General features: G+C 45.8%; 1 protein-coding gene across 1 annotated transcript; it reads left to right on the top strand.

Moving 5' to 3' along the window:
- Window positions 1-83: 83 nt before the first annotated feature.
- Window positions 84-26,581, top strand: iqgap3 (IQ motif containing GTPase activating protein 3). Its single transcript, XM_065957580.1, has 38 exons — window positions 84-287; window positions 5,184-5,271; window positions 7,012-7,168; window positions 7,452-7,529; window positions 7,925-8,001; window positions 8,658-8,725; window positions 8,829-8,942; window positions 9,039-9,217; window positions 9,311-9,392; window positions 9,471-9,634; window positions 10,171-10,258; window positions 10,374-10,537; window positions 11,637-11,797; window positions 12,343-12,458; window positions 12,571-12,734; window positions 13,383-13,473; window positions 14,350-14,517; window positions 15,191-15,333; window positions 15,406-15,576; window positions 16,155-16,238; window positions 16,357-16,428; window positions 17,232-17,301; window positions 17,421-17,629; window positions 18,620-18,772; window positions 18,909-19,072; window positions 19,153-19,377; window positions 19,571-19,711; window positions 21,896-21,980; window positions 22,104-22,336; window positions 23,427-23,559; window positions 23,842-23,944; window positions 24,054-24,168; window positions 24,261-24,348; window positions 24,417-24,629; window positions 24,825-24,988; window positions 25,108-25,233; window positions 25,347-25,455; window positions 25,928-26,581. The coding sequence occupies exons 1-38, from the start codon at window positions 260-262 to the stop codon at window positions 26,039-26,041; spliced, it is 4,902 nt and encodes a 1,633-aa protein (XP_065813652.1). The 5' UTR covers window positions 84-259; the 3' UTR covers window positions 26,042-26,581.
- Window positions 26,582-26,768: the final 187 nt, after the last annotated feature.

The following is a 26,768-nucleotide window of genomic DNA, read 5'->3' as shown; positions in this document are numbered from 1 at the left end:
GCAATGTTCCAGCCAATGGGAGAATTAGCTGTTAGTTGAGCCAATCAGAGAGCGGCGGGAGCTTTCAAACTTCAGACCGGAAACAGATCCGAGGGAGCGGCGGAGGATTCAACCTGAAGCCGGGAAAAGTTTGAGACGTTTTTCATCCTGAGAATATAAACTTTAGACATTAAACACTTTTATAAAAGCTTTTATCTTCACCGACAGAGAGGATTTAAACGACTTTTATTCAGTGGCGGGAAGAAGAGGAAGAGCCAACATGGCGGAGTCAGGAGGACAGAGTCGCTGTGAGTCAAACTAACTTTGTCTTCGTGTTGTTTGTATTTCATTTGATGAAGAATTACAGGTGAGTGTTTGTTTGTTACCTGCCGGGCTCACCTGCGGACTGTCTGTCACAAACTATTCAAGATGTTAGTGACTTTAGATCAGCTGTTTGATGATGACTGATTTATTGTTGTTTATGAGATGAGATGAGATTCAACTTTATTGTCATTACACATATACAAGTATAGAGTAACGAAATGAGGTTTGGCATCTCACCAGAAGTGCAAATAAGCAGAAAGTGCAAGAGTCTGTGCTATGTAGAGTAATTACAAAATTTACAGATGTAGACAGAAAAAGTGAATTATTAGGTAAATCTGGATGGCTGGATTAATGGGATGCAATAAATATAAATAAATACTATAAATAAGTAATGCTACAAAATAAGTGTGTTCTTAGGATTATAATATACAGATTAAGATGCAGTGAGCATGCTATACTAATAATATACAGATTAAGATGCAGTGAGCATGCTATACTAATAATATACAGATTAAGGTGCAGTGAGCATGTTATACTAATAATATACAGATTAAGATGCAGTGAGCATGTTATACTAATAATATACAGATTAAGATGCAGTGAGCATGCTATACTAATAATATACAGATTAAGATGCAGTGAGCATGCTATACTAATAATATACAGATTAAGGTGCAGTGAGCATGCTATACTAATAATATACAGATTAAGATGCAGTGAGCATGCTATACTAATAATATACAGATTAAGATGCAGTGAGCATGTTATACTAATAATATACAGATTAAGATGCAGTGAGCATGCTATACTAATAATATACAGATTAAGGTGCAGTGAGCATGCTATACTAATAATATACAGATTAAGATGCAGTGAGCATGCTATACTAATAATATACAGATTAAGATGCAGTGAGCATGCTATACTAATAATATACAGATTAAGATGCAGTGAGCATGCTATACTAATAATATACAGATTAAGGTGCAGTGAGCATGCTATACTAATAATATACAGATTAAGATGCAGTGAGCATGCTATACTAATAATATACAGATTAAGGTGCAGTGAGCATGTTATACTAATAATATACAGATTAAGATGCAGTGAGCATGTTATACTAATAATATACAGATTAAGGTGCAGTGAGCATGTTATACTAATAATATACAGATTAAGATGCAGTGAGCATGCTATACTAATAATATACAGATTAAGGTGCAGTGAGCATGTTATACTAATAATATACAGATTAAGATGCAGTGAGCATGCTATACTAATAATATACAGATTAAGGTGCAGTGAGCATGTTATACTAATAATATACAGATTAAGATGCAGTGAGCATGCTATACTAATAATATACAGATTAAGGTGCAGTGAGCATGCTATACTAATAATATACAGATTAAGATGCAGTGAGCATGCTATACTAATAATATACAGATTAAGATGCAGTGAGCATGCTATACTAATAATATACAGATTAAGATGCAGTGAGCATGCTATACTAATAATATACAGATTAAGATGCAGTGAGCATGCTATACTAATAATATACAGATTAAGATGCAGTGAGCATGTTATACTAATAATATACAGATTAAGATGCAGTGAGCATGCTATACTAATAATATACAGATTAAGGTGCAGTGAGCATGTTATACTAATAATATACAGATTAAGATGCAGTGAGCATGCTATACTAATAATATACAGATTAAGATGCAGTGAGCATGCTATACTAATAATATACAGATTAAGGTGCAGTGAGCATGTTATACTAATAATATACAGATTAAGATGCAGTGAGCATGCTATACTAATAATATACAGATTAAGATGCAGTGAGCATGTTATACTAATAATATACAGATTAAGATGCAGTGAGCATGTTATACTAATAATATACAGATTAAGATGCAGTGAGCATGTTATACTAATAATATACAGATTAAGATGCAGTGAGCATGCTATACTAATAATATACAGATTAAGGTGCAGTGAGCATGCTATACTAGTTTACAGATAATATAAAGAATATGGACATAATATGAACATACTATAATACAATAATACAGATGGATGAGAGATGTGTGTGTGTGACCAGGAGGAGTGGTGGGGGGATGATGGGTGTGAGGTGATATGCAGGGGAAGGGGGGTCAGCAGGGGGCGGAGAGAGAGAGAGAGAGAGAGAGAGAGACAGAGTTCAGAGTTTGGGGGGTAGAGTTCAGTAGAGAAACAGCTCTGGGGAAAAAGCTGTTCCTCAGTCTGCTGGTTCTGGTCCGGAGGCTTCTGAAGCGCCTGCCGGAGGGCAGGAGGGTAAACAGTCTGTGGGCAGGGTGGGAGGAGTCTTTAAGGATGCCATGAGCTCGCCGCAGACAGCGTGTTCTTTGGACATCCTCAATGGCAGGAAGTGGACACCTTGTGATGCGCTGGGCGGTTTTTACCACCCGCTGTAGCGCCTTACGGTCTGCGACAGAGCAGTTTCCGTACCAGACTGAGACACTGCTGGTCAGGATGCTCTCGATCACACAGCGGTAGAAGTTCATCAGTACAGCTGAAGACAGGTGGTGTCTCTTCAGTGTCCTCAGGAAAAAGAGGCGTTGATGAGCCTTCTTAACCAGACTGGAGGTGTTAGTGGACCAGGAGAGGTCCTCTGTGATGTGGGTCCCCAGGAACTTGAAGCTGGAGACACGTTCAACAGCCATCCCGTTGATGTGAATGGGGTTGTGCGTGCTTTCTCTTTCTCTCCTGAAGTCCACGATGAGCTCCTTCGTCTTGCTGGTGTTGAGGAGCAGGTTGTTGTCAGCACACCAGGCGGCCAGATGCTGTACCTCCTCCCTGTAGGCCGTGTCATCGTTGTTGCTGATGAGGCCAATCACCGCTGTATCGTCCGCAAACTTGATGATGGTGTTGGATCCATGTACAGGTCTGCAGTCGTGGGTGAAGAGGGAGTAGAGGAATGGGCTCAGCACACAGCCCTGTGGTACGCCTGTGTTGAGTGTGATGGTGGTGGAGCAGGTGTGTCCTGACCTAACATACTGGGGTCTGTTGGTCAGAAAGTCCATTATCCAGTGACGGAGGGAGGTGTTGAAGCCCAAGTCTCCGAGTTTAGTGTTTAACTTGGAGGGGATGACAGAGTTGAATGCTGAGCTAAAATCAACAAACAGCATTCGTGCGTATGTGTTGTTATTGTCCAGATGAGTGAGCACAGAGTGCAGCGCAGTGGAAACTGCATCCTCTGTACTCCTGTTGCTGCGGTAGGCAAACTGGAATGGGTCCAGTGTGGGTGGGAGGCAGTTTTTCAGGTGTGCTAGGACCAGTCGCTCAAAGCACTTCATTATGATGGGTGTGAGTGCCACAAGGCGGTAGTCGTTCAGGCCTGTCGGGCTGGAGTGTTTCGGCACTGGGACAATGGAGGTGGCTTTGAAGCATGCTGGCACAGCTGCTTGGGCGAGGGACAGGTTGAAGATGTCCGTAAAAACCCCAGTGAGCTGCTCCGCACATGCCCTAAGCACGCGCCCGGGGGTGCCGTCTGGACCAGCAGCCTTTCGAGCGTTGATCCGGCTCAGTGCAGCGTGGACGTCTGTGGAGGTGAGTGAGAGGGGCTGGTTGTCTGCAGGGGGTCTGGTCGTGGTCTGTGTCTCTCTGTTGTCTCTATCGAAACGAGCATAAAAGTGATTTAGCTCGTTCAGGAAGGAGACATCTGTGGTTATCGGGGTGGAGTTTCTGGGTTTATAGTCACTGATGGCCTGGATGCCCTGCCACATGCGTCTGGGGTCGGAGTTGGAGAAGTGTTCCTCAACCTTCAGCTTGTAGCAGTGCTTGGCCTTGATGATGCCCCTCCTCAGGTTTGCCCTGGATACGCTGTAGGCCATTGCATCATCTGATCTGAAGGCGGTGTTGCGGCCTTCAGCAGGAGACGCACCTCCTTGTTCATCCATGGCTTCTGATTTGGGTACGTGGTGATCTGCTTCCATGTTGTAACACTGTCGATGGTGGTATTGATATAATCCAGCACAGAAGAAGTGTAGGTGTCAATGTCTGTGTGAGAGCCCAAGGTAGCCTGAGAAGCAAACATACTCCAGTCTGTGTGATGGAACTTGTCCTGAAGTACAGAGTCTGTCCCCGCTGGCCACACTTTAATCGTTGTCACTGATGGCTTCACACGTTGGATGAGTGGGGAGTACTTGGGGATGAGGAACAAAGAAAGGTGGTCTGACTGTCCCAGGTGGGGGAGGGGGGTCGTGGTGTAGGCTCCTGCGATGTTTGTGTAAACATGGTCCAGAGTTTTGTTTCCTCTTGTATTGCAGGAAACATGCTGGTGAAATTTAGGGAGCACTGTCTTTAAGTTTGAGTGATTAAAATCACCTGCAACTATAAATGCAGCCTCCGGGTGAGCAGTCTGTTGTTTACTGATAGCGGTGTAAAGTTCCTTCATGGCAGCTTTTGCATCGGCATCAGGGGGATGTAGGCTGCAGTTACAATAGTGGAGCTGAGCTCCCTTGGCTGATAGAAAGGTCTACATTTAACCATGAGAAACTCTATGTTAGCTGAGCAGTGTCTCCCAATAATGACAGAGTCTGTGCACCAAGCTTTGTTAATATAATCAGCAGACTATGACGTCTCACACACACCTCATGGAACAGGTGAAGTGTCTCAAAGCTTCAGCAAAGCTTTGTTAATGTGTGTGTGTGTGTGTGTGTGTGTGTGTGTGTGTGTGTGTGTGTGTGTGTGTGTGTGTGTGTGTGTGTGTGTGTGTGTGTGTGTGTGTGTGTGTGTGTGTGTGTGTGTGTGTGTGTGTGTGTGTGTGTGTGTGTGTGTGTGTGTGTGTGTGTGTGTGTGTGTGTGTGTGTGTGTGTGTGTGTGTGTGTCAGATGAGCGTCTGACCGCAGAGCAGATGGACGAGCAGAGGATTCAGAGCGAGGCGTATCAGTACCTGTGCAGGTTGGAGGAGGCTAAGAGGTGAGTGACGTCATTCTCAGACTGTAGCATAAAGAGAGATCAAGATATCATTTAACCTGGATAGAGCTACTCACCTGGTCATATGTAATGCACTCACCTGGTCATATGTAATGTACTCACCTGGATATGACATCATATGTAATGTACTCACCTGGATATGACATCATATGTAATGTACTCACCTGGATATGACATCATATGTAATGTACTCACCTGGTCATATGTAATGTACTCACCTGGTCATATGTAATGTACTCACCTGGAAATGACATCATATGTAATGTACTCACCTGGATATGACATCATATGTAATGTACTCACCTGGAAATGACATCATATGTAATGTACTCACCTGGTCATATGTAATGTACTCACCTGGATATGACATCATATGTAATGTACTCACCTGGTCATATGTAATGTACTCACCTGGATATGACATCATGAGTAATGTACTCACCTGGATATGACGTCATGAGTAATGTACTCACCTGGATATGACATCATATGTAATGTACTCACCTGGATATGACATCATATATAATGTACTCACCTGGATATGACATCATATATAATGTACTCACCTGGAAATGACATCATGAGTAATGTACTCACCTGGATATAACATCATATATAATGTACTCACCTGGATATGACATCATATCTAATGTACTCACCTGGATATGACATCATGAGTAATGTACTCACCTGGATATGACGTCATATGTAATGTACTCACCTGGGTATGACATCATATGTAATGTACTCACCTGGATATGACGTCATGAGTAATGTACTCACCTGGATATGACGTCATGAGTAATGTACTCACCTGGATATGACATCATGAGTAATGTACTCACCTGGATATAACATCATATATAATGTACTCACCTGGATATGACATCATATATAATGTACTCACCTGGATATGACATCATATATAATGTACTCACCTGGAAATGACATCATGAGTAATGTACTCACCTGGATATGACGTCATGAGTAATGTACTCACCTGGATATGACGTCATGAGTAATGTACTCACCTGGATATGACGTCATGAGTAATGTACTCACCTGGATATGACATCATGAGTAATGTACTCACCTGGATATGACATGATATGTAATGTCCTCACCTGGATATAACATCATATATAATGTACTCACCTGGGTATGATGTCATATGTAATGTACTCACCTGGATATAACATCATATATAATGTACTCACCTGGGTATGACGTCATATGTAATGTACTCACCTGGATATGACGTCATGAGTAATGTACTCACCTGGATATGACGTCATGAGTAATGTACTCACCTGGATATGACATCATATATAATGTACTCACCTGGATATGACGTCATGAGTAATGTACTCACCTGGATATGACGTCATGAGTAATGTACTCACCTGGATATGACATCATATGTAATGTACTCACCTGGATATGACATGATATGTAATGTCCTCACCTGGATATAACATCATATATAATGTACTCACCTGGATATGACGTCATATGTAATGTACTCACCTGGATATGACATGATATGTAATGTCCTCACCTGGATATAACATCATATATAATGTACTCACCTGGATATGACGTCATATGTAATGTACTCACCTGGAAATGACTGAGTGGTAGTATCAGACATCATCACATTTTTCATCACTTCCTGTTTCCTCAAACAGCTTGGTGACATCACTGTTTGTCTCTCCTCCTCAGGTGGATGGAGGCGTGTCTGGGGGAGGAGCTACCTGCTCCCACTGAGATGGAGGAGGCGCTGAGGAATGGAGTTATCCTCGCCAAACTGGGTCATCGATTCGCACCGAACGCCGTCAGTGTGAAGAAGATCTATGACCCCGAGCAGCTGCGCTACAACGTAACACAAACACTATTTACACAATGACACACACACCTGTAAATCCACACAAAAGCTTGAGAAGCCCAACTGTGCAGTTAGTCAGAGTGTAGCAGTTTATATGACCATTTGTGTGTGTGTGTGTGTGTGTGTGTGTGTGTGTGTGTGTGTGTGTGTGTGTGTGTGTGTGTGTGTGTGTGTGTGTGTGTGTGTGTGTGTGTGTGTGTGTGTGTGTGTGTGTGTGTGTGTGTGTGTGTGTGTGTGTGTGTGTGTGTGTGTGTGTGTGTGTGTGTGTGTGTCACAGGCCGTGGGGCTTCAGTTTCGCCATACTGACAACATCAACCACTGGAGGAACGCTTTGACATCTCTCGGACTGCCAACGGTCAGTGATTGGCTGGTGGATGTATCTGTAAGCTGATTGGTCAGCTGGTGGATGTATCTGTAAGCTGATTGGTCAGCTGGTGGATGTATCTGTAAGCTGATTGGTCAGCTGGTGGATGTATCTGTAAGCTGATTGGTCAGCTGGTGGATGTATCTGTAAGCTGATTGATTGGTCAGCTGGTGGATGTATCTGTAAGCTGATTGGTCAGCTGGTGGATGTATCTGTAAGCTGATTGGTCGGCTGGTGGATGTATCTGTAAGCTGATTGGTCGGCTGGTGGATGTATCTGTAAGCTGATTGATTGGTCAGCTGGTGGATGTATCTGTAAGCTGATTGGTCGGCTGGTGGATGTATCTGTAAGCTGATTGGTCTTCATGATTGTATTGGTCTCCTCAGATCTTCCATCCTGAAACTACAGACGTTTACGACAAGAAGAACATGCCACGAGCTGTTTACTGCATCCACGCTCTCAGGTCTGTAACCTGTCTGTCTGCAACCTGTCTGTCTGCAACCTGTCTCTCTGTCTGTCTGTAACCTGTCTGTCTGTAACCTGTCTGTCTGCATCCTGTCTGTCTGCAACCTGTCTGTCTGTCTGTAACCTGTATCTCTGTCTGTCTGTAACCTGTCTGTCTGTAACCTGTATCTCTGTCTGTCTGTAACCTGTCTGTCTGTAACCTGTGTGTCTGTCTGTCTGTCTGTCTCCAACCTGTCTGTCTGTAACCTGTGTGTCTGTCTCTCTGTCTGTCTGTAACCTGTCTGTCTGCAACCTGTCTCTCTGTCTGTCTGTAACCTGTCTGTTTGCAATCTGTCTGTAACCTGTCTGTCTGTCTGCAATCTGTCTGTCTGTAACCTGTCTCTCTGTCTGTCTGTAACCTGTCTGTCTGCAATCTGTCTGTCTGTAACCTGTCTGTCTGTCTGTCTGTAACCTGTCTCTTTGTCTGTCTGTAACCTGTCTGTCTGTAACCTGTCTGTCAGTAACCTGTCTGTCAGTAACCTGTCTGTCTGTAACCTGTCTGTCTGCAATCTGTCTCTCTGTGTCTGTAACCTGTCTGTCTGTAACCTGTCTGTCTGCAATCTGTCTCTCTGTGTCTGTAACCTGTCTGTCAGTAACCTGTCTGTCTCTCTGCAGTCTGTTTCTGTACAGACGGGGTTTGGCTCCACAGATTCAGGACTTGTTTGGAAAAGTCAAATTCACAGGTGAATATAAAGAATGTGCTGATGAATACCTGAAACAACATGTTTCCATGACAACATGTTTCCATGATAACAACATATAGACTTGTGTGTGTTTGATGTTCAGAGGAGGAGATCAACAACATGAAGATGGAGTTGGATAAATACGGGATCCAGATGCCGGCGTTCAACAAGATTGGAGGAATTCTGGCCAATGAGCTGTCAGTGGACGAGGCTGCAGGTACAGACACAACAGCTGATACAAGCAGAAAGAGAGAGAGAGAGAGAGAGGAGCAAACTGGACAAGTCAGTGACCTGGTCTGTTTTTCCCCATCAGTCCATGCGGCGGTGATAGCCATTAACGAGGCGGTGGACAGTGGGCGTGTGGAGGTGACGGTAGAGGCTCTGAAGAACCCTAACGCACTCCTTACTGACCTGCAGGAGGCGCTGATGAGCGTCTACCAGGAGATGCTGCATCAGGCCAGAAGAAGAAAAGAGGAGCAGGCAGCCCGCAGGGTGAGAGACACACGAATGATGGACCAATCAGAAGGCAGAGTCACTATAGTACAGCTCACAGTGTGTGTGTGTGTGTGTGTGTGTGTGTGACAGGGCGGAGGTTCAGAGGAGAAGGATATCTACGAGGAGTTTCTGACTCAGAAGGAGATCCAGAAGAATATCGACATAGTGAACAGTGAGTTATCATAAAGCTCTAAAATCTGAACTTTACTTTCAGTCAGATAATTCAGATTATTATAATTTATATTTTTAGTTCGCTCAGCAGTGGAGCACGTGGATGAAGCTTTGGATTCTTCGGATGAACTCGCTCTGCTCGCCGCTCTGCAGCTGCCATGTTTGTTCCTCAGGGGCCTCCGTACTGACAACGGGCCCTGGTACCTGGATCAGCTGTTTGCAGACCGCCAGCAGAAGGCTCGGGTACACACAATTTATCACGCCTTGTTTCCGCTCATGAATGTGTATGAAACAGGTTCATGTTAATCTTTGTGATAATCTGTGAAGCTCCTCCCCCCTGTTATATTTCAGTCCTGAATACCTCGAGTGAAATTAAACTTTTGCCTGTATGCTAGCTCAGCTAACAGGCAGCTAACGAGCTAAAAGGCTATCTCCTTTGATTCAGACGCTGATGTTGTTTGTGATTATAAATAACTTGTTCATCCGGTTTTAACTCTTTGCAAATCTGAGTAATCTGATAAAATATGGTTATACTCAATTAACATTCTTTATCAGTTTGATATAAAACACAGTCATTCTCTTTATCAGTTTGTTAATTCAGACAGATTTAGCCCCTCCCCAACAGCTTCAGCTTTCTATCGTCTGTAAAGACATGCACTTCCATGTGTTGGACACTAGGAGGCATCATCCGTATAAACAGATCCACAGTAACATAAGTGGAAATGAGGCTGCATTGTTGTTGTTAGTAGAGTTATTAGTACTTTGTGTGGTGTTTGTAGGATCAGGGCTCTGTGGATCCTCTGGAGCCTGACGAGCTGCAGGAAGGAGTGACCATCGCCAACCAGGACGCCACGAGAGCCAGAAACAGTACGTTTCTTTCCTGTCCCAGTTTGTAGTTTGTGTTACAAACAACCGTCTCCCCCTGCAGAGCGTAAGAGAGAGTACAAGTTTAATTCACATTCACAATGTGTGTGTGTTTCAGTGCATGCAGCGGAGCAGTGTGTGAATACATCTCTACGTGGCAATGACCCCCGACACACAGTAAGCTGTCTGATGACCTCTGACCTTCAGCTACCTGACGTGTTTCCGTTTGCTGCAACTCTTTATCACCGAGAGCTGCAGCTGCTGCAGAGACGCAGCCCACAGGTACACCTGCACACTCACCTGACAGACAGACCCCAGGGTTTACAGAGTTTTAATGGCCCTTTCCGAATAGTCACAGTTCAGTAGTCAGTACTTTTCAGTAGGAGTTTCAGTAGACTGAACCCTCGTGGTCATTCATTATGCATTTATTGGGTCCACCTCAGTATACTGAACATTTCAGTATGGATACTAACTTCCTGGTTTCATGCAGTATGGATCGGATGCGTGCTTTCAGGAAATGAATTGTGTTTTACCCACAATGCTGTGCGAAATTAAACGTAAATCGGCACGTCACATCCGCCTCCAAATCAAAACAAACGAGCGTGGATTAATTTAATCAATTTTTAATCTACAGTTAAAGTCTCGACTGAAAGCACTACTTTAAATTAACAACAGAAAAAAAAACAAAAGTCTGCATTATTATAAAACCTTTCTCCCTCTATTAAATAATGAGTTCACTATTTAAATAATGATTTCACTATTTAAATGTGTCTTTATTGGTTTATTTTATATTCTGTATATTACTGTCTTTCATTTGTTCTTTATGTACTGTATGTTATTTAGTTATTCAATCTGCCTTTTACTTGATTTACATTGTGATATTGTTGTTTGTTTACCTGACTGTATATGAGCATTACTCTTCTTGAATAAAAATAAACAAAAAAAAACGGGTGGATGCGGCCGGTTCAGGAAACGTAAATGACGTCACTTCCTTACTGAATGAATCAGAAGAAGTAGGAACAAATATCTGCCTACTGTGTGTGCATACTGAATAGTAGGTACTAACAGTATGCAGCACGGATAGTACGTACTGCATATTGCCTACTGCATACTGAAAGATTCAGTATGTACTTGGCAATTCGGATACGGCCAGTGTATACAGGTACACCTGCACACTTACCTGACAGACAGAACTCAGGGTTTACAGAGTTTTAGTGTATACAAGTGCACCTGCTGATTACCTGACAGACAGAACTCAGGAAAAAGATCAGTGTCAGCTCTGCTCGGAGTCTCTTTAATGTCACCTGGTGGTTAAACACATGAAGGCGTGTCCTCAGTGAAGTCGTTTGTAATCTTGTCGATGTATTACTGTCTCCACCAGGGGGAGCTGCTGCAGGAGGAGTTGTTTGTTGCCGTGGAGATGCTGTCAGCTGTCGCTCTCATCAATCAGGCCGTAGAGGCGGGACATATGCAGCAGTTCAGCTCCTCATTGGTCAGTCCTTCTGCAGGACTGTCTGATATCGACCACACCCTGCTGGATAGGTAGCTGTCCTTGTATCTGTGTCTTCCTGTCAGTGTACATGTGTGTGTACCTGTCAGTGTACCTGTGTGTCTACCTGTCAGTGTACCTGTGTCTACCTGTCAGTGTACCTGTGTGTCTACCTGTCAGTGTACCTGTGTGTCTACCTGTCAGTGTACCTGTGGGTCTACCTGTCCGTGTATCTGTGTGTCTACCTGTGTGTCTACCTGTCCGTGTATCTGTGTGTCTACCTGTGGGTCTACCTGTCCGTGTATCTGTGTGTCTACCTGTGTGTCTACCTGTCAGTGTACCTGTGTGTCTACCTGTCCGTGTACCTCTGTCTACCTGTCAGTGTACCTGTGTGTCTACCTGTCAGTGTACCTGTGTGTCTACCTGTCAGTGTACCTGTGTGTCTACCTGTCAGTGTACCTGTGTGTCTACCTGTCTGTGTACCTGTCAGTGTACCTGTGTGTCTACCTGTCTGTGTACCTGTCAGTGTACCTGTGTGTCTACCTGTCCGTGTACCTGTGCTTGTACCTGATGTTGTACCTGTGGGTCTACCTCTCAGGTACTTGGATGCTCTGCTCTTTGTGAAGCAGCAGACCGGAAAACAACTGCTCACGTGGAACCAGCTGCAGGAAGAAATCAACCGAGTCAACATCTCAGTTCAGGACGACTACCTTCGTACGAACACACACACACACACACACACACACACTCTGACCTCTCTGTGTGACGTGTGACCTCTGACCTCTCTGTGTGACCTCTGACCTCTCTGTGTGACCTCTGACTTCAGAGCTGCAGGTGGTGTCTCAGGTAAATGAGGCCGTGCTGAGAGGAGATGCTGAGCGGCTGATCTCCGCTCTTATGCTGCCCTCTGCTGGACTGGAGGAAGTACTACCTGGAAACACCTGCAGATACCTGACCCTGCTGACCACAGCCCAGAAACACAGAGCACAGGTAAACACAGAGCACAGGTAAACACAGAGCACACAGGTAAACACAGAGCACACAGGTAAACACAGAGCACACAGGTCAACTCAGAGCACACAGGTCAACTTGGAGCACACAGGTAAACACAGAGCACACAGGTAAACACAGAGCACACAGGTCAACTCAGCACACAGGTAAACACAGCACACAGGTAAACACAGGTCAACTCAGAGCACACAGGTCAACTCAGAGCACACAGGTAAACAGAGCACAGGTAACTGAAGAGATAGCGATCTACCTGTATGAAACTCCGCCCACTGACCAATCAGATCTGTTAAATTAAAGGTGTTCTTTGTGCTTCGTCAGAGCCTGAAGGTTCTGTGAGATCATCATATTAACTTTGATTATCCCCATAGCAACCTGAAATCTCTTACACCTGTAACTGTTGAATGAATAAGGGAACGTACATCTTAAAGTTTCCACTCTGTGCCGGACTAATGAGGGTTCCATGTCAGGGTCAGTGAGGACAGGTAACTAAAGGTCACATGAGTGTGTTGACCTCACTTCCTGTTCAGGCCTCAGGGTGGATCAGCTGTTAGATCAGAGACGGAACCTTCCATCTTTGTCATTAGATAAAAGAATGTCATGTCAGGTGTCCTCCTTCTGTCCAATCAGGACAGCAGAGACCCAGAGGCTGAGCTGTGGTTGGCTGATATCCAGGAGGCTGTGACGAGAGCCAATCAGCAGAGCCAGAAAGCTCTGAAGTGTGAGTGTGACACACACACATACACACACACACACACACACACACACACACCCCTGGGGTACGTCTCAGTTCCCTTAATTGCATCCAAGTGTCCTCCACTTGCGTCTTCGTCCCTCCCACCAGAGATCTAAGGAAACAAAGCAGAGGAGAGAGGAAAAGAGGAAACTAATTGATTTTATAGAACTTCTGCTTCATATTTCGTTGTCACTCTTCATGTCAGACACTTTTTCCAGCTCATCACAGACTTTTTACAAACTGAAAGATGTTTACCGTCTTTCTGAATGTCCGACTTTTCTCCGTTATTAAACTCTGCTCATGTTGATAAGTTTCACTGAAGTCTGATCCGCTGCAGTGTCCAATCAATGAGTGATATTTGATAAGGGGGCGTGTCTGTCAGTAAAGTCAGCTCTGGTGTATCCTCGATCCTCTGTCCTCTGTCCTCTCTGCTCTCTGCTCCCTCCTCTGTCCTCTCTCCTCCCTCCTCTGTCCTCTCTCCTCCCTCCTCCGTCCTCTCTCCTCCCTCCTCCCTCCTCTATCTTTTCTCCTCCCTCCTCTGTCCTCTCTCCCCCCTCCTCTGTCCTTCCTTCTCTCTCCCCCCTCCTCTGTCCTCCCTTCTCTCTCCTCCCTCCTCTGTCCTCCCTTCTCTCTCCTCCCTCCTCTGTCCTCCCTTCTCTCTCCTCTGTCCTCCCTCTTCTGTCCTCCCTTCTCTCTCCTCTGTCCTCCCTCCTCTGTCCCCTCTACTCCCTCAGTTATCAGAGCTTTCCAGTCATCATTTTAATCAGTGCACACCTGATCATCTGCTGTGACCTCTGACCCTAAGCCTTATATTACCTTGTGTGTGTGTGTGTGTGTGTGTGTGTGTGTGTGTCCGTCCAGTGTGTCTGTCTGTAGCTGCAGTGAATCAGGCGGTGAAGGAGAACAGAGTGAAGCAGACTCTTCGTGTCCTCAGTTTACCTGAAGTCAACCTGCAGGGAGTCATTCACAGCTGTGCTGCAGAGTATCAGAGAGAGCTGCTCAGTGTGATCACACACAGGTTACACACAGGTAACACCGTCACACACAGGTTACACACAGGTAACACCGTCACACACAGGTTACACACAGGTAACACCGTCACACACAGGTTACACACAGGTAACACCGTCACACACAGGTTACACCGTCACACACAGGTTACACACAGGTAACACCGTCACACACAGGTAACACACAGGTTACACCGTCACACACAGCTGCTCACAGGCTCAATAAACACCTGGATAACACACAGGCGAGACTGCAGCTGTAGAGTTAGACATTTTAACATGGGGCTCTATGAGGACTGACTCACTGCAGGAGACAGACTCTAGTGGACACTGGAGGAACTGCAGCTGTAAAGTTAGACATTTTAACATGGGGCTCTATGGGGACTGACTCACTGCAGGAGACAGACTCTAGTGGACACTGGAGGAACTGCAGCTGTAAAGTTGGAGATTGTGGTACTTCAGTGTTGACCCTGAAAGTTACTGTTTGGGTTTCCCTGTGTGTGGACACAGTGTCGGATCACTCTGTCTACCTGATAAACACTTGAATACAGACTTTGTGACATCATCACCATCATCAGATGTTTAAATATTTTGTTAAACAATGGTAGGGGGTCACCTGTTAGGTATTCCCCTCCTCTGAGTTACAGTCCCCCTGCAGGTGAGACAGGAAGTAACCACTTGTGTCTTTTAAGGAGACAACAGAAGCCCATGGGTTCGATTCCGGCTGGAGGATGGGTCCTTCTATTACTTCCACCTGACTCACCTGAAGGGCACCTGGGACAGACCCCCCGGCTTCATCCACAACAATGTGTTCCTGGACCAGGACCACATACAGGTCAGACTCACCTGAGGTTATCATGTGTGATGTCATGTCTGAGGTCATGTGTGATGACATGTCTTCCTACAGGAAGTGGTGAGCAGTGTTTCGGGCACGTACAGTCGCAGCGCGCTCTGGCGGAGCAGTGAAGCCCTCATCATTCGCCTGCAGGCAGTCAGTCGGGGTTTCGTGGTCAGAAAGAAGCTGGAGGCTCGACGGCGTTACCTGATCAGTCAGACACCTGCTGTCATCACCATCCAGGTGAAAACATGACCGATTGGTGAAATCACTACAAGAATTTGTTTTTACCTTGATAAGTAAAAAACTGAGATTGAATGAAAGACTAAAGGTAAAGCGTGTGTTATTTTTGTGTCCCTCACCTGTGTCCCTCACCTGTGTCCCTCTTGTGTCCCTCTCTTGTGTCCCTCTCATGTGTCCCTCATCTGTGTCCCTCACCTGTGTCCCTCACCTGTGTCCCTCACATGTGTCCCTCACCTGTGTCCCTCTCATGTGTCCCTCTCATGTGTCCCTCTCATGTGTCCCTCACCTGTGTCCCTCACCTGTGTCCCTCACCTGTGTCCCTCACCTGTGTCCCTCACATGTGTCCCTCTCATGTGTCCCTCTCATGTGTCCCTCACCTGTGTCCCTCTCATGTGTCCCTCACCTGTGTCCCTCACCTGTGTCCCTCACCTGTGTCCCTCTCCTGTGTCCCTCACATGTGTCCCTCACATGTGTCCCTCACATGTGTCCCTCTCCTGTGTCCCTCTCCTGTGTCCCTCACCTGTGTAACAGTGAAAGGTGTGTTCATACTATACTCACCTGTGTGTCTCTGTGTTCAGTCTCACTGGAGGAGGGTTGTCCAGCAGCGGGTGTACAGACGGCGTCTGCAGTTTCTCTACATGAACTGGAGAGCTGTTGTCAAGGTAACGGTCCTTTCAGTCTCCTGATGAACGTAAACATGTCGTCATGTGGTCTCCTCTAAACTCTCTGAATACAAAGTTTATTTATCCAGCACATTTCATACTCCGTGTGTTTGAACAGATTCAGGCGTGTGTGAGGATGTGGTCGGCCAGGAGGAAATATCGAGCTCGGCTGAACTTCTTCAGGCGTCACGTGAGTCGTCCTGCAAGCTGAAGACAATTTGTTTCTTTGAACAGAACATTAAAACATTTCAGGTAATTTATTAATGTAATCCTCATTTCGCTTATTTTATTTTGAAGGGCATGAGGACATAAAACTTTATTTTATTTTGAAGAGGCATGAAGACATAAAACTTTATTTTATTTTGAAGAGGCATGAAGACATACAACTTTATTTTATTTTGAAGAGGCATGAGGACATAAAACTTTATTTTATTTTGAAGAGGCATGAAGACATACAACTTTATTTTATTTTGAAGAGGCCTGATAAAACTTTGATAAGTGCAATGTGGAGGAGTGCACGCAGCATACCAGCAGCAGAGGTCAATGCAATAGGCCCAATCCGTACCGTGTCTATAACCACGCTTCACCTCTAAAGTCCAGTTTGTTTGACCAGAGTGATCCAGCTGGCACGCTTCAGAGAAGTGCGTTCGGAACAGTACAGTTGATGCACGAGGCACGCGGGTACACAACGCTGACATCCTTCATTATGAAGAAATCCAGAGTTTCATGTCTGCATCTGACTAACATGACTCAAAAAAGCCACAATGTCTCAGCGTGCGCCGCGATGCTCACAGTCGTAGCATCTACGCTACCTCACATAGTTTTTACCAACAGATATCTTTATCATTGTGAACATCAGACACTGAGATAAAGACAGTAAGTTTTTCTAAATGTTCAAGTACAGTTTGATTCTAAAAGCCGGCTGCCAGCCAATCAGAGACCAGCATCCTCAGTGTGCTTGACTCAGGGTGAAGTTACTCCATGTGTCCACAGGTGGGTGCTATCATAAAGATCCAGGCCTTCTTCAGGGCTAACCGAGCCCGAGACCAGTACAGGATGCTGGGTGAGTTCACTGATGAGGGAACGTTAATGAGACGCTGCGTCTGATTGGTCTAATAGACCCACACTAGCTGACATCATCACATGACTCATTATAAAGCTCCTCCCCCTGCTTTTTCTTAGTGCACTCGGACACACCCCCTCTGTCTGTGGTCAGGAAGTTTGTTCACCTGCTTGACCTGGGCGACAGTGACATCAGAGAGGAGGCGGAGCTGCTGCGTCTGAGAGAGGAGGTGGTGAGAAGCATCCGCTTTAACCGCCAGCTGGAGGCGGACCTGAACCTGATGGACCTGAAGATCGGCCTGCTGGTTCGCAACCGTGCCACGCTACAGGTAACATGCTACAGATAACACATCACAGGTAAACACACACAACAGGTAAACACACACCACAGGTAAACACACACCACAGGTAAACACACACCACAGGTAACACACCACAGGTAAACACACACCACAGGTAAAACACCACAGGTAAACCCACCACAGGTAAACACACACCACAGGTAAACACACACTACAGGTAAACACACCACAGGTAACACACCACAGGTAAACACACACCACAGGTAACACACCACAGGTAACATACCACAGGTAAACACACCACAGGTAACACACCACAGGTAACACACCACAGGTAAACACACCACAGGTAAACACACACCACAGGTAACACACCACAGGTAACATACCACAGGTAAACACACCACAGGTAACACACCACAGGTAACACACCACAGGTAAACACACCACAGGTAAAAACACACTACAGGTAAACACACACCACAGGTAACACACCACAGGTAAACACACACCACAGGTAAACACACACCACAGGTAAACACACCACAGATAACACACTACAGGTAACACACCACAGGTAAACACACACCACAGGTAAACACACCACAGGTAACACACCACAGGTAAACACACACCACAGGTAAACACACCACAGGTAACACACCACAGGTAACACACCACAGGTAACACACCACAGGTAAACACACCACAGGTAAACACACCACAGGTAAACACAAACCACAGGTAAACACACACCACAGGTAAACACACACCACAGGTAAACACAAACCACAGGTAAACACTCACCACAGGTAAACACACACCACAGGTAAACACGCACTACAGGTAAACACACACCACAGGTAAACACTCACTACAGGTAAACACACACCACAGGTAAACACACCACAGGTAAACACACCACAGGTAACACACCACAGGTAACACACCAAACTGACTTTTTTATGGTAATTGTAGGCTTGTCTCGTTAGCTTTAATAAGCCTCTGTCTAAACAGGAAGTGGTGTCGCACTGTAAGAAACTAACGAAGAAGAACAAGGAGCAGCTGTCGGACATGATGGACGTGGGGAGAAGTAAAGGACTGAAGGCTCTGAGCCGAGAGAGGAGAGACAGGCTGGAGGCCTACCAACACCTGTTTTACCTGCTGCAGGTGAGACTCACACACAGTCATGATCTACCTGCGGCAGGTGAGACTAACACACACACAGTCTTGATCTACCTGCTGGTCTCTCTTTGTTCTTGGATTGTGTGTGTGTGTGTGTGTGTGTGTGTGTGTGCGTGTGTAGACGCAGCCTCTGTACCTGGCTCAGCTGATCTTCCTGATGCCTCAGAGTCGGTCCACCTCCTTCATGGAAATGTTGGTGTTCAGTCTTTTTAACTACGGCTCTGACCGCAGGGAGGCCTACCTGCTCTTACACCTGTTCACAGAGGCTTTACGCTACGAGATCAGGTAAGGCACACACACAAAAACCAGGGACATTTGTGGCTATGATGTCATGAGTAACACCTGTCTCTGTTTGATGATTTCAGGTTGAAGGTGGAGCAGCCTCAAGACGTGGTCACTGGTAACCCCACCGTCATCAAGATGCTGGTGAACTTTTACCGCCACGCTCGTGGTCAGAACAATTTGCGGGACGTGCTCGGTCCAGCTCTGCAGGACGTACTGACCGACCGTAGTGTCAGCATCCGGACCGACCCCGTGGACGTCTACAAGACCTGGATCAACCAGACCGAGACCCAGACCGGAACCAAGAGGTAGAAACACATGTTGGTTTACCTGGAGGGACATAGAACGTGTAGACATTATGATAGTCACCAAAGAGGCCCCAGGTGCTGCTGAACATCCAATATATCAGTTTGAAGTATTTCAAACTCCTTATTAACAGATCAGCAGCTCAATTTGACCCTTTCTGCTTACCATACCTGACTCACCTGTTTGTCCCTGCAGCTCTCTCCCATACGACATCTCACCTGAGGACGCTCTGAGTCACCCTGAAGTCCAGAGACGCATTGACATCGCCATCATCAACCTGAAGAACCTGACGGACAGAGTGCTAAAAGCCATCACATCCAACCTCCACAAACTACCGTACGTCTCCCCCATTCACCTCCACTAACTACCGTACGTCTCCCCCATTCACCTCCACTAACTACCGTACGTCTCCCCCATTCACCTCCACAAACTACCGTACGTCTCCCCCATTCACCTCCACAAACTACCGTACGTCTCCCCCATTCACCTCCACTAACTACCGTACGTCTCCCCATTCACCTCCACAAACTACCGTACGTCTCCCCCATTCACCTCCACTAACTACCATAAGTCTCCCCATTCACCTCCACTAACTACCATACGTCTCCCCCATTCACCTCCACTAACTACCATACGTCTCCCCCATTCACCTCCACTAACTACCTTAAGTCTCCCCCATTCACCTCCACTAACTACCGTACGTCTCCCCCATTCACCTCCACTAACTACCATACGTCTCCCCCATTCACCTCCACTAACTACCTTAAGTCTCCCCATTCACCTCCACTAACTACCGTACGTCTCCCCATTCACCTCCACTAACTACCATAAGTCTCCCCATTCACCTCCACTAACTACCATAAGTCTCCCCATTCACCTCCACTAACTACCATACATTTCCAGCCCTTCACCTCAACAAATTCAACAGTGATAAAACCGAGATCCTTCTCATCGGCACTAAATCCATATTATCCAAAGTTGGCAGTTTCTCCCTCACTATTGACAGCTCCTCAGTTTCTCCTTCCCCTCAGGTTAAGAGTCTGGGTGTCATCCTCGACAGCACACTATCATTCAAATCCCATATCAATAACCGGGTCTGCATACGTCCACTTACGAAACATCAACCGTCTCCGCCCCTCCCTCACCCCCCATACTGCCTCCATCCTTGTCCACAGCTTCGTCACCTCCCATATTGATTATTGTAATTCTCTCCTCTTCGGCCTCCCTCTTAAAGGTCCCATATTCTGCTTTCATATGCTCATAGTGTGTTTTCCAAGTGTCCTGTGCATGTTTAGGAACATCTATGTGCAAAAATTCAAAGTCCGCGGAAACACGGCTTCTCCTACGTCCTCCTGTTAGCTGCAGCATTAGCCGCATGTAACGCTTGGTTCTAGCCCCCCTCGAAAAAAAATTGTCAGTCCGACGTCATTGTCAGTGTGAGATCACTGATCTAAGCCCATTGGCTCGTTGTGGCCCAGCAGCTCATGTTGCACGCCCGTTAACTTCTGTAGCACGCCTACAATATGCCGTAGCCTGCGGTAGCACAGTAGTGCTAAGGTGCTAATGTTTTTGCTCCCTTCGGACGGAGCCAGTGGCTGCATTCCAAATATGGTAAAAGAGGCGGGACATTTCCGAGAACCGTGCTGAGCGACTGACCAATAATGACAGAGCGGATCGGCAGACCAATCAGAGCAGACTTGGCCCACGTGGGGTCTAACAGTGTGGGCTCAACAGAGTGTAGCTGACGGACTCAGAGCGAAGAGGGAGCAAGGAGGAGCAGTTCATGAAAACAGACACTTTTTTCAGACTTTATCTATTGTGAACGTACAAAAGTAGGAACATAGATTAAATATACCAACCCCAAAAAGGGCAGAATATGACCTCTTTAAGTCCCTCCATAAGCTCCAACCGGTTCAGAACTCTGCTGCCCGTATTGTCACCAAAACCCCCTCATACCATCACATCACCCCGTGATGGCCTCCACTGGCTCCCGGTGAAGCAAAGAATCATCTTCAAACTCCTCCTGTAAACCTTCAAGGCCATCCACAACCTCGCCCCTCCATATCTGTCTGACCTCCTTCACGTCACCACTTCAGCCCGCTCCCTCAGATCCTCCTCCTCCTCCTCCTCCTCCTCCTCCTCCTCCATCCACCTCACCGTGCCCTTTGCCTGCCTCAGCACCATGGGGGGGCAGAGCTTTCAGCTGCTCTGGTCCCCAGCTCTGGAACTCTCTGCCACCTGACATTCGCAACATTGACTCTCTCCCCATCTTCAAATCCAGACTCCAAACCCATCTGTTCAAGATCGCCTACTCACTCTAACATTTTAACTGCAATTACACTGTCCGACATTTCATTTCTTTATTGTTTGCTGTTTTTTATCCATCGCTGTTTTTAAAATGTTGATTGTTGTAGAGTGTCCTTGTGTGTCTTGAAAGGCGCTTATAAATAAAATGTATTATTATTATTAACAAACTACCTGCTGTGTGTATTTGATTGTGTGTATTTGTGTTTGTTTCAGGTATGGTCTGCGTTACACAGCAAAGGTTCTCCGAGACGCTCTGAGGACAAAGTTTCCAGATGCCAGTGAGGATGACCTGTACAAGGTGAGCCCCAGGAATGAGACAGAACCGCTCAGCTGCAGGAACTGCAGAGTGACATGTTTGTTTGTGATCATTACAGAGAACAGTGTTTGATAGAATTGTTGCTGCTGCCCCCCCCCCCCCCAGATTGTAGGTAACCTGGTCTACTATCGCTTCATGAACCCGGCTATTGTGGCTCCAGATGGTTTTGACGTGGTGGACCGGTGTGCAGGCTCCACCCTGCAGCCAGAGCAGCGTCACATCCTGGGCTCCATTGCCCGCATGCTACAGCATGCCGCAGCCAAGAAACACTTCCATGGAGAGGGATACCATGTCCGAGTCCTGAACCAGTATATAACCCAAACCCACCACAGGTTCAGGTCAGATACCAACGCCTACAAAGGCTAACTAATGTTTTAATTTTCAACAGTTAAAGATTTAAACACATTTAAGTCATGAAACCTCCTCTCAGTCCTGTAGCTTCAACAAATAAACAAAAAATGGCTTCAACCACTCCTAATGGAGATCTGTGCTCTCAGTAAAGGTCTATGGACGATGAGTCAGCATCAACACGTTACAATGAGTCGGCATGAACACACGTTACAATGAGTCAGCATGAACACACGTTACAATGAGTCGGCATGAACACACGTTACAATGAGTCGGCATCAACACGTTACAATGAGTCGGCATGAACACACGTTACAATGAGTCAGCATCAACACACGTTACAATGAGTCGGCATGAACACACGTTACAATGAGTCGGCATGAACACACGTTACAATGAGTCGGCATCAACACACGTTACAATGAGTCGGCATGAACACACGTTACAATGAGTCGGCATGAACACACGTTACAATGAGTCGGCATGAACACACGTTACAATGAGTCAGCATGAACACACGTTACAATGAGTCGGCATGAACACGTTACAATGAGTCAGCATCAACACACGTTACAATGAGTCGGCATCAACACGTTACAATGAGTCGGCATGAACACACGTTACAATGAGTCAGCATCAACACACGTTACAATGAGTCGGCATCAACACGTTACAATGAGTCGGCATTAACACACGTTACAATGAGTCAGCATGAACACGTTACAATGAGTCGGCATCAACACGTTACAATGAGTCGGCATGAACACATGTTACAATGAGTCGGCATGAACACATGTTACAATGAGTCGGCATGAACACATGTTACAATGAGTCGGCATGAACACATGTTACAATGAGTCGGCATGAACACATGTTACAATGAGTCGGCATGAACACATTACAATGAGTCGGCATGAACACACGTTACAATGAGTCGGCATGAACACATGTTACAATGAGTCAGCAGTTTAAACCACAGAGACTCTCCACACTCCTTCAATCAAGAATCACACTGAACAAGACTGGATCAGCCAACACCAAACCAGTTTCCTGACAGCCCTGTGTTGCTTGTGTAAACAGGAAGTTCCTGCTGTCTGTGTGTGACGTCCCTGAGCCGGAGGACAGATTCAATATGGATGAATACTCAGAGATGCTTATTGTCCACAAACCTGTCGTCTACATCTCTGTCAGCGAGCTGATCAACACACACAGGGTAACACACACACACACACACACACACACACACACACACACACACACACACACACACACACACACACACACACACACACACACACACAGTCTATGACACAAACTGTGTGAGTGCTCAGATTTCACAGAAGTCTGAGAAAAAATGAGCGTACCTGTCAGATGGTTTATAATGTCTGCTCTCTCTCTGATTAGTTTGTAATGTCTGCTCTCTCTCTGATTAGTTTGTAATGTCTGCTCTCTCTCTGATTAGTTTGTAATGTCTGCTCTCTCTCTGATTGGTCAGTTGTTGTTGGAGCAACAGGATGTTTTGTGTCCCGACCCGTCTGACCCCCTCAGACTGCTGCTGAACGACCTCGGAGCAGTGCCCACCCTGCAGGAGCTCATTGGTACTGCAACTATTACTAATAATACTATATACATGTTTCAGAATGTTTTGCCAGGTGTTATTGATACCTGTTGGCATGGCAACATGTCTGATTGTCTTTGTGCTCTCAGGTGAGTCTTCAGGTGATCCAGAAAGTAAGACGGACGTTTCTCTGACTCTCACCAACAAGTTCGACATCTTCAACGAGTCTGACGACCAACAAGACGCCAGAGCACTGCTGCTCAGGTACATCAGCATGTTAGCATGTTAGCTTCACCTGCTCAGGTACAGCTGAGCATGCTCAGTCAATCAGCTTACACTCAATTGTTGTTTTTCAGCACGAAGCAGCTGATCATTGATGTGGTCAGGACTCAGCCAGGTGAGTCTCTGAGTCACATCCTGAGAGCGTCTGCATCACATGACCAGGTATGCACACACACACATAGGTAAAGCTCAGCAGGTAAACTTCAGGTTAAACATCTCCTCCTCCACAGAGAGTCTGTCATGATTGGCTGGTGCAGCGGCGTGCTCAGCAGGACGCTCGCACGCCTGACAAGATGAAAAGGAACCAATCACTAATCGCCAACGGCAACCTGAGTTTAGAGGAGAAGAAGAGGAAGATCTCGAGGAGTCTTCGTTGCCTGGAGGGGCGTGGCATCCTGACTCCGCCCCACAGCGAGAACCAGATCCTGCAGATGATCGCTAAGGTGAGCTCACCTGACCTATGACTGACCATGTGATCACTGAGGATGGTTAAGTAGAACGACCAATCAGACCTCGGCCTCAGCAGGAAGCAGACATTATTTAAAGTTCTTTTGGTAACATTTTTCACAGCTGGCTTTTCTTCTGAAGGCCTGAGATCACAAAGCACTTCCTGTTTTCAATTTGCCCCACCCCCTCAGGACATCCGTCAGCAACGTCTTCACCGTCAGCGACGAGGGGCGGAGCTTCAGAAGCTGAATCAGACTCTCAGCAGTCTGCAGGTGAAGAGCAGCTTCCACAGTGAACAGGTGGACTACTACAGACATTACATCACTTCCTGTCTGGACAACCTAACCACCAGCAGGTACACAGACACACACACGCACGCACACACGCACACATCTGACATCCTAAACTCTCATTGGCTGATTGTAAGTCTCATGTGGCAGTATAAAACACCCTCTGATTGGTTGTGTGTTTCAGTAAACTGACCAATAAGAAGGCAGCAGAGAGCAAAGTGAAGAAGAAGCTTCCTGCTCTGAGCTACAGCGCCGCCCGGCTGCAGGAGAAGGGAGTGCTGCTGGAGATCAGTGACCTGCCACACACACAGTAAGAACACACACACACACACACACACACACACACACACACACACACACACACACACACACACACACACACACACACACACAGTAAGTTCTAACTGATCTGATCCGTTCCAGGTTTAAGAACGTCGTCTTCGACATCACTCCTGGACCAGAAACAGGAAGTTTCAAAGTAAAAGCACGATTCCTCGGTGTTGAGATGGAGGAGTTCCTGCTCAAATACCAGGTAAAAACCAGGCCAAATTCTGGGCCCAACCAGGCCAAATACTTTTGGGCTTTTCGTGCCTTTGTTGTAGAGATAGGTGGATACAGTCTGAAATCAGGGGGAGAGACTGGAGAATGACATGCGGGAAAGGAGCCACGGTTGGGATTCAAACCTGGGCCGCCCGCTTGGAGGACTACAGCCTCCATACATGGGGCGATACATGATCTGTGTTTGAACACTAAATATAATTGAACTGCTCTATGGGTCTCTGTCTACTAATGTAGAGTATATTTTGTTTTGTTGTTGCTTGTCATCGTGGTTTTATGTAACTTAGTTTTCCTGTTTACCACCAACCTGCCACAGGACTACAGATGGAAATGAGCCTGTGGCTATAATCTGGGATATTCACATTTTTATGTTCATTAATGTGCACTGTCCCTATTTTAAAGAAAGAAATAAACTTCTGAACAACAAATGTATGTGTGTGTTACAGGACCTGCTGCAGCTGCAGTACGAGGGTGTGGCAGTGATGAAGATGTTCGACAAGGCGAAGATCAACGTCAACCTGCTCATCTTCCTCCTCAACAAAAAGTTCTTTAAGAAATGAACCCAGTGACTCTCTTACCTTACACGCCTATCTTTGTGCTGTCTTACTACATAATCAGTCTTTGTGTATCTCAATATGTCACAGAGTGAAGTGTCTTCACTACACTCTTATCTCTGTTTTGTTGCACAATTTCATATTTTTATGAAAAACTATCATGTGTTTGATTTCTTTATCTACATCACATTATTTAGTGCAGAGTGAAATGTCCTCACTACAGTTATATCCATGTATGTCATTACCTTGTTTTGTGTGTTTGAGTATCTTTATAACTTAGAGTGGGACATCTTCTTAACACTCCTATCTCTGAGGATCAGATGGTTGATAAATGGATTTAAATGTCTCACTTTGTTATCTGTTTCAGGATCATGTTTTACACTACAGAGTGGGACTTCGTCTACACTCCTATCTCTGTTTTTAACTCTACACTTCCTGTTATCAGTCAGCTGATCAATAACTGTAAATATTTTCTGTCTCCTTTAAGAAACTTTAAAATGTTTCATCTTTTTTTAACTTGAATAAAAATGACAAGTTTTAAGTGAATGATTTAATGAGTAATCTTTATTAAACAGCTGTCATGTTTTCATCCAACAGCTGTGTCATGTTTTCATCACACAGTTGTTTTCAATAAACAGCTGTGTCATGTTTTCATTCAACAGCTGTGTTATGTTTTCATTCAACAGCTATCATGTTTTCATCAAACAGCTGTCATGTTTTCATTCAACAGCTG

This window comes from Labrus bergylta, chromosome 8 (genome assembly GCF_963930695.1).
Source record: "Labrus bergylta chromosome 8, fLabBer1.1, whole genome shotgun sequence".
NCBI classification, from domain to species: domain Eukaryota; kingdom Metazoa; phylum Chordata; class Actinopteri; order Labriformes; family Labridae; genus Labrus; species Labrus bergylta.
This window is presented reverse-complemented; position numbering and strand designations above follow the sequence as displayed.

Bases quoted from the DNA above. Each gene is read 5' to 3' on its own strand.
- iqgap3 (XM_065957580.1), top strand. From the start codon at position 260: ATGGCGGAGTCAGGAGGACAGAGTCGCT. The intron at 21,981-22,103 runs GTGAGCCCCAGG...CCCCCCCCCCAG, and splicing joins GTGAGGATGACCTGTACAAG to ATTGTAGGTAACCTGGTCTA. The intron at 23,945-24,053 runs GTACTGCAACTA...TTGTGCTCTCAG, and splicing joins CACCCTGCAGGAGCTCATTG to GTGAGTCTTCAGGTGATCCA.